Raw genomic sequence first — 12,486 nt, forward strand, 5'->3', positions numbered from 1 at the left:
TGTTGAACAATTGCACAAAACCCCTTTTTTCTGTTGCACTCTGTAGCATACAAAAGCTCACTGCAATCTAAGGCAAGCACTGCAGCGAGTACTGTTACACAGTCATTAATCCAATCATTAAGTCAGTGTAGTGAAACTAACTATGTGCATGGTTAGCACAAAAGGGGAAAAAAAACCCAGACTGGTGACTACGATTGAAAAGGTCAATATGAAATACAACACTGACAAAGGAATTAAGCACAAGGAATAAACCACATGCATAACTCATGCAGAAAGCTACATCACATGAGGAATAAATATTTACAGGCATTTAAACACTGCTTAAGATGACACCATCTAAGCTACTTAAAAGGATAAAAGAACTCTATTTCAAAATAAAACTTTTTTGTTCTGTCACTTCCCTACCCTCAAACCATGAAGAAAATGGGCATATTCCCACCAGGACAGGATAAATCTGCTGAACTGAAACAATATAATTCCATTAGTTATTTCATGCTGCTTCTTGTGTTTGACACCATGTCCTCCCCACACAGCTTTCCTCCTCCAGCAAAACATCATATGCACTTTTCCTTTAATTCATAGTAGCTTACTCAAACAGTATCACATCTTACAGAATACAAATTACTAGTCTCTGTTAGTAGTCATGCAGAAACTGGGATTTTGAAAGGGGAAAACAAACATCCACACGGGTGGGAAGAAGTAGGGAGGAAAAATTTAGACTGTACTTAAGAATAAATAACCCCTCTATTCTTAAAAACACCATTAATTTGAGACCTTGATACTCCATCTAATGTTCTTCTATTACCCATACAGTAAATTAATGCCTTGAAGCTCATACTAATGGAAACATTTTTCATTTAGACTGGCAACTTTCTCATTCATGCATAGCTTATTCTAAGTCTCTGAGTTAATTTAGCTTCCCCCCAGAGCTAAATTTATTAAAAGAATTATGCGTACCAACCTGAGCCTCCCTCTGCCAGGTACTTGTCCTTTGCATAGATGACAGAATCCAGCATTGACTCAAAAAGAAGGAAATAACCCTGTTGATAGAGATGGGAAGAACTTAGAAATCATTATGCTTCTTAGGTAGCCTATTTAATCAATCTACAGATAGGCTTTATCAACACCGTTTAAGAACTTTATGTGCCCATACACCTCAGTAAAATCAAGCATGCAGTGAATTTATCAACAGCAGCATTGTCAGTTCAAAACTTTAGTTACATAAACTATCATCTTTAATTTCCCAAATGGCAACTATTTAGCACCTACTAAATTAATAAACTGTAGGCAATAAATATCCAATCTACAACAATAATTACCTTGTAGAGTCCTACAACATCAAAAGAAATCAAATTCAACTTAAACCAAGCGAGAAGTTGTATATATTGAAAATAACTCTAAGGCAACATACAAAAAAACCCAACAAAAGACAACCAGGAAAATCCCTTCCCACTTATAACTGCAAGTAACATTAAAATTATTGTCAGAGAAACACCAAATGGAATGCATCTTTGCTACTTCGCATCTGCAACCTCCTGGTGCCCTGTACCATCTTAGGCAATGCTCACTATGACAGCTGGAAATAAATCATATACCAGAGGCATGGGTTCTCTGGATGTTCTACATCATTTAGCAGGATTTGAACTTAAAAAATTCTCGGGATAAAAGAAGGTTAGAACTAGATTTGCCTAGGTTTTTTTGTGTTGGGGTTTATTTTATAGCAGGTTAATCATACTACTATAGATGATTAGAATAACTTAAGCAAGTCAGCCGTTTTCTGAAACAGAAAAAAATTTCCTTAAACATTTGTGATATAAAAAGCAATATCACATAAAATTAGCATTTTAGCTAAAACATCCGATTTCTCAACTACTTTTAAGTAAACTGCAGATTTAAGAGATATACAGCCCTTTGTTTCCCCTTGATTTATTGATTTCACACCCTTCCTATCTTCCAAATTTGAATACAATCCCTATTCTTACTGAATAGTGTAACACATTTAATCCACATACGCATTCTTACAACATCAAATCAGTTAAGATAAATCATACTGCCATACATTCTGGATTTTCACTTAGCATCCTAATTCTTGTTTTGCTTAAAAACACAGCTTAGCTACATGGCTTGATTTATACAGTACTTGCCAGTAGGAAAGAACAAAAAAAAGGACAACTACAAGTCCAACTTTGGACCTGCAGTCCTATAAGCCCAGTCAGCAGTAACCAAACAAAGCAAAACTAAGACTTTTTCCTTCCTCTTTACTATTCTTCCATATTTGTACAATTATAGGGATTTTTTTCTTTTAGTTTTTTATTTCTGAAGTCATCATGCCACAGTACCGAAGATAGATAGCACTGCATGGGAACTGCACTGCTAAAGCCACCCAAGTGTACTTCAGGTTTATGCCATCGGAGATGTTTATTTTGCCCAAGGCTCTTAGAACAAGAAATACTGCAAGTTCAGAATTGCTTATAAACATCACCATCCACACTACAGCCTTCACAAATAAGAACAAAACGAGAAAACCAGAAGCTTGAAGCATGATGTATATGTACTTAACACGAACATAGTTTGAAAATAATGGAAACACCCTTTTCTCAACCCGTTTCTTCTGGTAACAGTGCTCTACTGCACAGTTTTCTTCCAAATGTTGCCCGTTCTTCCACTTTACTGCCTAACTTTTATCAAGTCCTTAATAAGCCCAGAATGAAGACTACTGCTTTGTGAGCAATATCATTTTTAGTAAGCTTTGCAAAATGGTTGACAAGGCCAGGAGCTCCAATGGCATCAGGCAGAGATGGTTTTATGCCTACAGCAAGCCAAAAGCACAGAGTAGAACCAGTTTTCTTTTTTATTCTTATTCTTGCAGTTTAAAAAAAGAGAATGTTTTCATAAAAATTCCTTCCAGATGCTTTTAACTGAAAATGAGTTGTTTTCACAGTATGTTAAATGTGACCTCAAGGACATATCTGAAGTCTAGTTACCAGCAAGAGTCAGTGAGTTACAAAGCGATATTTTTACGGATCATCTCTTCACTTACTTCTTCCTGCCTAAAATGCCCATCACCTACAACATCTGCCAAACAAGCGCAAGATACAGCTGGAATACGCACCTTCTCATGAAAAACACAAGGAAATTCTCACCGCCCTTTCCCAAACCTTTCTACTCTGGCACTGATGGTTCTCCCCCCATCCCAGTTCTACCTTCCCCCCCCAATTCATTATAGCATTCCTGTAAGTTACATAAACCGTCAATGGTACTGAATCAAGTCATTTATTACTTTTACCAAAGCGTTTTGCTCAGTGTGCTGTGCTCATCTGTAGTGTAATTTAGAATGTAATTTCACAGGCTGCTGCCTCACCTGTAGGGATGCCATCTGGAAAGAGAATTATACCTGACGTTTTTCCCCACGATGCTGTGGGGCACTTTTGCTTCCACCCCAAGAATGTTCAGGGGTTTGTTTTTTCTTAAGAGTGTATTAGCATCCTCAAAATTAATTACTGCAAAGAGATCTCCAGGATACAAATCTGTGAGTCGCATATTAATAACTTAATCTTGCTAGTGGCTAAACTAAGACACATAAAAGGTGACATGTTCTCTGTTAAAGATAAACAATACATGGCACATCTTAAATGTTATGCTGTCATATTAGGTGTTTTCTACTAATAAGCTTTCTCAAAATGAAGTTATTTTAATGTTTTCAAAGCTGAAATGAAATGGTGGTTCTCCAGCTAACAACAAAACCACACATAAACAGATTTGGACAGGAAGAGAAATGCACAGCACTATGGGTTACTCTATTCAAGCATACGTCTGTCCTACACCATATCCATCCAACAAGTCAGCTATCAAAAATGCATGAGCCTACTGACAAATCTGAATCCAGAGGAATGTGATACACATTTCTTATATAACCTTTGTATCTGTATTTTGTGTTAACAGAATTATAAAAGGCTCACAAGACTTAATAATGCAGGATATTAAGCTGTCAATTTCCCTCTATTATTCAAATACTCTATAGCACTCAATTCAAAGCTGCATAAAAATATTTTATCAATCAATCAAATAAGTATAAAAAGTTCTTTCAACATTAGTGCTTCTGTATTCATTGTGATATCCTTCATGGAGAAAAAGAGAAAGGCCTTTAAAAGCCTCAAGACACAAGAACAACACAGAATTCTAAAGTACACATCTATGGAGAATACTAAAGAAAAATGTTTTGTTTAAAACACAAATTACTTCAGACTAAAAATGCCTCTTCATGTACATCTCCCTTGTCCATTCCTATCAAATACCTTAGTGGAACTTGGGTTTCCTTCATTTAATATTTTCTACTTACTGGTGAAAGCCATATATATTTCAAGAAGTGGTATTAGCAGGTTTACAGCAGCAGGAATTAGCAGAAGTTTTAGTGCCACAGAAAAAACATGTAAGGATAGAACTGAGAAGAAATATTTAACTACTCGAATAAGCATTGGATCCCTCTCCCTGCCTTCTATCAAAGATCCATTTTATTATTCTCTGTAACATGAATTAACCTGGTCTGTACTCCCAATTCAGTAAGGAACAAAACTGAATATTTAATGAATTGAAAGGCAGCTATCAATTAACTGGCCTAGAGAGTGACTTCTTTTTTAAAATCTCTCTCAGTATACAAAAAAAAATATTTTCTTAAACTGAAGTTTCTAACTACAAGGTTTCCACTGGAATACAGAGTAAAACAAGTTACACAGGGTATGCAAAACAGACTGGACAATGGATTCTGATTTAAAACAAAAAATGCAATCTTGCATTAACAGAAGACAGAAGTGACACAGCCCACTCAATTTTGTGAAAAATTACTTTTTACTTGACAAAATCCCCCCAAAACCTGTGGTGCATTTAAATGAGAAGCAGCAGCAACATGTAAACTCATCTGCATGCCTTGCTGCAGCACCATGTCCCTCACGCTAAGTCAGCCTTCACGCTGATCTCTCACATTCCTTAAAAAAGGAAATAATTCAGTACTGACAGAGCAAGTCCACACGTCAAAACCACATCTTGACTTTTGAAATTGTGCACACCCTGTTGTGTCCTTAAACAAATATGAGTGAGAACACCAAATGGGAAGATATGAAGAACAGAAGACTGATACTCATTATTGGTGCTATCAAAAAAAAAAAAAATGTATTTTTTTCATGCAAGGAAAAAAATTACTTTATAAAAAACATTTTGCAGTAAAGAAATTAAAGCATTCAGCTACTTAGTATGCACTTTACACAGCATTATTAAAAACACAAAAAAGAGAAGCTCAATTCTTACATAAAGTTATAAATTATTACTGTTATAGAAACAGAACACTTATACACTAATGCACCTCCAAATACTAATAGAAACAATAAAGAACATCAAGACTACAGAAAAACTAGTAACTGTTAAAAAAAGTGTCATCACTATATATCCATCATAGAAACAGGAAAGAAGAAAGGAGAGAAAAGATGGTTTCCAGTGTTTCAGCCATGCTCACTTCCTAATCCTTTTCCCCAGATGCTGAATACCTCCTATCCACAGCTCAACCTGATAGCACCTCAAAATTATCTAACACACACACACAAAAAGAAGACAAAGACATTAGCTCCCCAAGCAATGATACAATTAAGGGACAAGAGTTCTGGACTCTATCCTTGGTTTATTTTAAGAGTCCATCTCTTTCCCAGTTTTACCTTGTGTAAAACTCTATTACATATTCAGTATCATAAAGCACTGCATAAACCAGCAATTTATGAGAACGTGCTGTACTCTGACACCGTATTTGAGACAACCATCTCAGACAATTGTCTCTCACTGTAAAACCCCTTACGAACAAGAACTGCACACATTTTTCAAATGAATAAAACTCTCAACCTCCAGCTTTATAGTCTTAGCTAGAGAAAGAAAGTAAAAGCATACCAAGAGAAAAACATCTACACACAGATGCAGCTGGGTAAGAACATTCCAGAAAAATATTATGTACATTTTGTTTCTTTCTGCTCGCATCCTCTCAGTAAGCAGCCTATGAAGTTTACAATTACACCACCCAAATCTATGTGTGCAATGAAACAGTCACCTTCAGATGCTGACAGCAAATTTTTTTCTGCCAAGCATTCAATTTAACCAAAAACTAGCTCCAGTATTTCGCCTAAGAGCTCTCATTTCAAACTTATGTACTGTATGAGAAATTACTCAAATTACAGTAAAATATCATTGTTTCTTAAAACAGAGTATCTCTGGGGAGAAAACATAAATGTGATCTTGATTGAGAGCAAGCCTACAGTGTATAAAACTCCTAAGTACTTTCCCACCACTCCTCAGTCCACCTGCTCTCCCTTGCCCCCTGGTTCCCAGCACGCAAGAAGTCCTTGTGTTAGGCTGCATACTTCAGCCATGTTTTCCTAAAAGGAATGCATAGCCGTCTTCAGCATGAAAAAGTCTAAATAGATAGCTTCATCTGGCTCTTCAGCAGTTCAACAGGCCCCCAGTCTTCAGCAATCTGCCTTCTGGACACCAACAGAGCAGCTCACAGCTCATCGCAGCTTCCACTGCCCCTCTCCATGGTTTACACGTAGTGGTTTCAGTCAAACACAATCACACAGATGCCCTGCTTATGGTCTGATTTTAACAAACACACATATGTCAGAGGTCACAAACAAGGCAGTTAGTCTTTATGTGAAAAGCAAGATCCCTGCTAATTTCTTTCATAGGCTTAAATAAAGCCACTGAAAAGACAGTTGCTCATCATTCAACCTAGAACATACCAACAACATATCCAGTTGAATTTAAATCTGAAAAGTATTATTTTGAAAGATGGTAAAATACACATTTGAAATATAATCTGGCTATATATATAAACATACACAACACACATCCTTACCCACTGTGCAATATTTGAGATGCTTCTCCCATTCTTTCATATTTTAAGGCAACAAATTTAAAAATGAAAGAGAAGTAGGAACAGCAAGCAGTCTGTGGAAGTTATAGGTCACTTACACAATTAAGACAACGATCATCAGAAAACATTACATTGGAGATGCTCCTAATGCAATATTGCACCTTTTACAATACACTGCTCTGGACGCCTCCTTTCTGAGAAAGCCTGTTCTAGAACTATTCCTGAGGGATGCAGTATTTTTTCTCCTTTGCCTCCATTCTGTCGCTTCACACTTGTTTTTAGTTTTCTGATGCTCCAGACGATTCTAAAAAAAGCTTACAGTGTACTGGTCCATACCAAGCAAAACAAAGCTGTGGTTCCACAAGAGGGGATGATGTTTACTAGTCTAAAAGCGGTTTGTTTTCTAAACAGAACAGCAACTTTTTATATTTTTGCTACAAAGAAAAAACACTGTTCCCATTGGAATTCTCCTGCTAGTCCCCAGAGATTCTCTGAAGGGCTGAATTCCTTTTTGCTCTCACACTTCACATTTCCAACATTTTCAAACACTACATTTACTTATTAACAAAAGATTTCACAGTGGTCAGTATCATATAAGGAAGGAAAACAAAAAGCAAATTCACACAAGAAAGCCAGACAAAAAGGAATCTTCATTTGCATCTAGGCAACATAATGTTCCTTTCTGGACAGTGCATACACTATCAATCTTATTTTCAGGGCACTGTCCTCTTTATCTCTGTATTGCAGCAACCTATAAAAATGCTAACATTGCTAAATATTTAGAATACCCAATTAAGGGAAATGCACGTGACTATATAATTATGACATTAAAAGGTAAATTAACACACAAATGGGAAACATGGAACTTTAAATACTTAATTTCTTACAGGAGCTGCTTTTTGAAATCCTCTACTTCATCTTAGAGGCACTGATTTACAAGACTTCAGCTCTTAAATGCCCAAGTTGCTTTTAAAACCAAATCTTGGGCTCCAGAATGAGAAATGTGATTCTCGGAACATTATTCTTGGTGCACATATTAGGCAACTGATCAGAAGTTTCCCTGAAAGAACTGTAATTACATTTCTAGTGAAGTCACTATACTGTCAGAAATCACTAACCGTAACACACTATTTTTAAACCCTCAGTTTAGGCCAATGGCTTAAACCTTCCTTGACACTAGTGACCTCAACACTAAATTAATCTCATGCTTCAAATAACGTTCATTATAGTAGTGGAAGAAAAACTTTTGCAGATTTCCTGCTCGCTGAAATATGTACTACAAAAAAAACCCTCAGAAAAGTAAACCAAAAAAATATATTTCCACCTTCACCTGGACACTAGTTAGATATATATGGATTGATACTGAACATGTGACCTCACTCCTGAAGGCCCTTGCATACAGTACAACAGCCACAGTTTGAAAACAAAACACCAAAACAAGTAACTTATATTCAGTTTTCATTATTAATCTTAAGTTTGAAGGGCAAAAGAATTTTTCTTTAACCCAAACTGTGGGAACTAGCATGAAGAAAACCTATGCTTTCAAGTACATTCTGAAGGTCTGCAATATGAGGAGACTGAATAGTGGAAGTTTACAAAAAGTCACAGGGGGTGATTCCTACCACATTGGTAAGGAACAGACTTATTCAGTCACTGTGAAGTTCAGCCTGGCACTGGGTCTTTGTAACACAGATTTCTTTATTAGGATCAGTGGCAGGTAGCAAGCACAACTGTGTGAGTCATCAGCCAGCATGTGAATAAAGGTAACAGGCCAATGGGTGAAATCCAGTGGATTGCAGCAAACGGCTCCTTTACTCACTGTATACTGCATCTCCTGTTGTCCATCATCTTTAATATAAGAATAACTGATTTTAAACGTACATAATAAAAAACTGCCATGAACAGTAACGCTGTTTTCAAGCTCTACATGTATTTGCAGATCTCCCACTGCACATGCTCCCTCCCTCACCGCTCTTCCCACACTCAGGATAGTGTTTAGCGGTCTTCACAAACTGAAGGTATTTTACACATCAGAATCATCTAGCTAAATAACTAATACAATATTTCTTCATTACTTTCACCTAAAAAGAAGTACCCTATTAAGGAGTAGAGTACTGCTGTAGATTTGCATACTCAGTACATAACAGAAACTTACTGCTGTACCCAAACCAGCTCAGCTGTACTTAGAGAACCTTGACTTGAAAGAGCATGAACAAGGGGGATCAAGAACTGCATCTGAGTACCACACAACCATCATCCCCTCTCCAACACTGTCAGATACACTGTTGCTAGCATGACAGATCTTTGTTAAAAAATAGCTTTGCTTAGAAAATAATTTTTTGAATTAAATAAGACTACAGATTTTTTCTCCTGAAAATAACTGTCTTTAAAATATTCATGCACCTTACCATCCATTCAGATATAATTACATCCACTTTTTCCAAAGGCAGATCAACTTCTTCAATTCTTCCTTTGACCAATGTAATGATATTTTCAAGCTTGTTTAATCTGCAAGTCACAACAAATTAGTTCATATTTCCAATTTATACTGTCGAGAGATATACTGATGTCTATATTTTGCATTTCTCCCTCCCCCCAATAACTAACTTTAACTCATCAAGAAAGCACTAAAATGTAATATTCCTCTTTTTGGTTACATTTCAGAGAGAAAGCTTCTGAGCAACCAAAAATAGCAGCAGACAGAAGTGCCAGGCAAAGATAGCAGACAGTAGATCTGTATACTTCCAGTGTGCTGTGCATGCAAATGTGTAAGCTTTCAGAAATCAGGAAAATAGAGAAGACGACAATTTAAAATGACACTCCTTTTTTACTCAGAGTTGCTTGTTCCCTGCTCTCCTTCTCTGACCCCTGTAGCATAAGTCCATAGTGATTAGAATCTCCTCATCACACCAGGATAGCAATGGAAATTAACTTCCTTACAAAGCTGTTTTGCATGACTTGTTTTTTTGTTTTTATTATTTAGCAAAACTAGCTGCAAAGTCACTGAGAACAAACATTCCCTCTAGATCACTACTACAGTTATTCCACACTAAAGGAATCCTCCCCACTGTGATTTCTAGATCAGTATTACAGTTATTCCACAATAAAGGCACCTTCCCCACTGTGATTTTGGCCAAACCCATCTGCAATGTTTAGTAACTGCAGTAATCAGGTATTACCTCATAGGCAAGTAAGGGTACAACCATCCTGTGTGAGGAGGAAGGTACTGTGACGTGAGAATCATTTTTGAAACAAAAACTGCACAACAGTGGAATTGCTAAATACCTAAGTGCTTGAAATTCAGCATTCTTCTTCCTGGCAAAGCGTATTAGTCTTTCTTGAACATACCATTATTACAATAGCTGTTCTTACAGAGGGGAGAAAAGTATTCCCATCAAAGAAATTTATCTGTCCACTGCAGTTCATATCTCTGCACCTTCCCTCCCTATCCTGATATCTTACTCTTACATTCTGTGTGGCTTTCAGTGCAGATCAGTAATCACATTAAAAATTCAATCTAAAAGACAATGGGAGAATGATCAGAAAGAAGGGAGGGAAAGGAAGGGGTCAAAGGGCTACTTGAGCATGTGGGCTGTTGCAAAGATCAATTAAATACTCTACACATGACAGTCTTCTGTTAGAAGAGTAGCAGTTCATCACTAGTATCATATTTAATGCTGTAAACAGAAGTAAAAGCAGAAGTTCAAAGTGAGAAAATGCTAAAGAGCTACCACCATAACAGTTAAGGACAAAAAGAGATCTAAGGATCCTAAATGACCACATACAAGGACTTGATTTACAAGAGAGGAAAAAGACTAATTCATTAGATACTTGTTTGCAATTGTAAGGTAGAGAAAACCCAAACAAAGCAACTTAGTTTACACATTGTTCCTACAAAAAGGCTGAGATGCTATTTACCAAGTATACTTTAACTTTCTATTCCAGCATAACAGTGAGTAGTGACAAAAATCAAGTCATTCACTGCACTAGAAATTTTATGGGCAGTTATTTTGAGTAAGAAAAAGGCAAGCATTTAATTAAAAATTACTATGTAACCCTAGGAATGAATCATGCCACTCAGGCCATTTATTCAAGTTTGTGGCCACTTATTCCAGTTTACTTACACACATGGGTTGCACCGTTTCTAGCACTTAGCATGCTAGGAACGAACCTGAACTCTGGGAGGGACTAAAGCTCTTGAGCACATATTTGAATCACAGGTGGAAGCACGCTGCAGTAGTCATTTTTAAACTACACAGAATTGTTTAGTATTCCCATAAATATTTGTTACCCCATTACAAGTTTGTCAGTTTTATCCCTTTAGGAAAAGTAGGTTTAACCAGACAAACATAAATTGTTTTGATGTGAACTGAAGACTTTAATGTGAACTGAACCTTTTATAGCAGAAGGTATCTGTAAATGTGTAGCCTTACTGATGGTTCACTGTGTACTTCAAGTGGCAATTCTTCACTCTTAAAGAGTTTAAGAGTTTTGATTTGTTGCTTTTCTTAAAGGGCTGCCCTTCTCCTCACCAAAGGTAATATGTGTTGGCTGATACTTCTATCCTCCTCTAAGTATAAATAACACATAAAGGGCTTTTTGTGCAGTTGTTGACAGATATGAACAATCCTAAGTTTGTCATCTAGTACATTAGAAAATAACACATTAGAAACAAAACACTATTTCACATTTGTAACCATCCTGAAGATGTCAAGGACTCCTGGGAAAAGTTCTTAGAGAACCATTTCTTGCGCCATAAAAACATTTTAGTCCAAGTTGCACTTAATGCTTGATACTTTCTTAAATAGGCATTTATTTAATATAATATTTTTACAGCATCCAAGAGTGCAATGTTGCATCTCCAATGTGTGAAGCACTACCTAACCTAAAAATTCTGTCTAGGCAACCTTATTTCTGTATGACTTAAGCTTGCATAAAAATTGTCACTCCCAATTCCTCTGTATCTACCTGGACTTTCTTTTCCACAGTTGCTCTTACAAAACCAATCAAAATGAAAAAAACTATACACCTCAGCTATCAAGCGTACACATCTACAGCTACTTTTCTCCTACCTCATGTTAGGAAATCCTTTTTATGTCTTCAGATGCCATTGCTTTATTTTTACATATACTCAAGAGTCTCCCTTAATATCCTCTATAGGTAAATTAGTGAAATGTGGAGTGGATAAATGAACCAGCTTTGCACCCATCTGATATCTAGACCATGAGGTTCAAGAGCTGAGAGGCATACGAAGTCTAACTGATAGCTGGGTACCAGAGGTGTCCTTCAGGGTTCAATGCTAGTTCTGATACTAATTAACACCTTCATTAGTGACCTAATGGGACAGAATGCACCACCAGCAAGTCTGTGGATAATGCTAAATTGGGGGGACACAGTTGATATGCTAGCAGGCAGGGCTGCTATTTCAAGGGACATCAGGCTGTAGATATGGGCTGATGGGAACCTCAAAGGTCCAGCAAAGGCAAGGGGAAGACCTGCACCTTGGCTGGAATAACCCCATGAAACAGTAAGGATTGGTTCCTGCTGGTCAGAAATCAGCTCCGCTTGCTGTTCCCCAC

At 36.9% G+C, this 12,486-nt stretch overlaps 1 protein-coding gene across 2 annotated transcripts in view; it reads right to left on the reverse strand.

Moving 5' to 3' along the window:
- The window catches only part of PRMT3 (protein arginine methyltransferase 3), a 66,450-nt gene that overhangs the window by 33,736 nt on the left and 20,228 nt on the right, over nucleotides 1-12,486 (reverse strand). For both annotated transcript variants that reach the window (XR_012634519.1, XM_074917973.1), the window contains exons 10-11: nucleotides 9,316-9,415; nucleotides 962-1,040 (exon numbers count right to left, since the gene is read on the reverse strand). Coding sequence is in view for 1 of the 2 variants with exons in the window: in XM_074917973.1 (XP_074774074.1) it covers nucleotides 962-1,040; nucleotides 9,316-9,415 (179 nt within the window). In the remaining variant the exon portion in view is untranslated. The remainder of the gene's footprint in view (nucleotides 1-961; nucleotides 1,041-9,315; nucleotides 9,416-12,486) is intronic.

This window comes from Athene noctua, chromosome 14, assembly GCF_965140245.1.
Source record: "Athene noctua chromosome 14, bAthNoc1.hap1.1, whole genome shotgun sequence".
In the NCBI taxonomy this organism is placed as follows: Eukaryota; Metazoa; Chordata; class Aves; order Strigiformes; family Strigidae; genus Athene; species Athene noctua.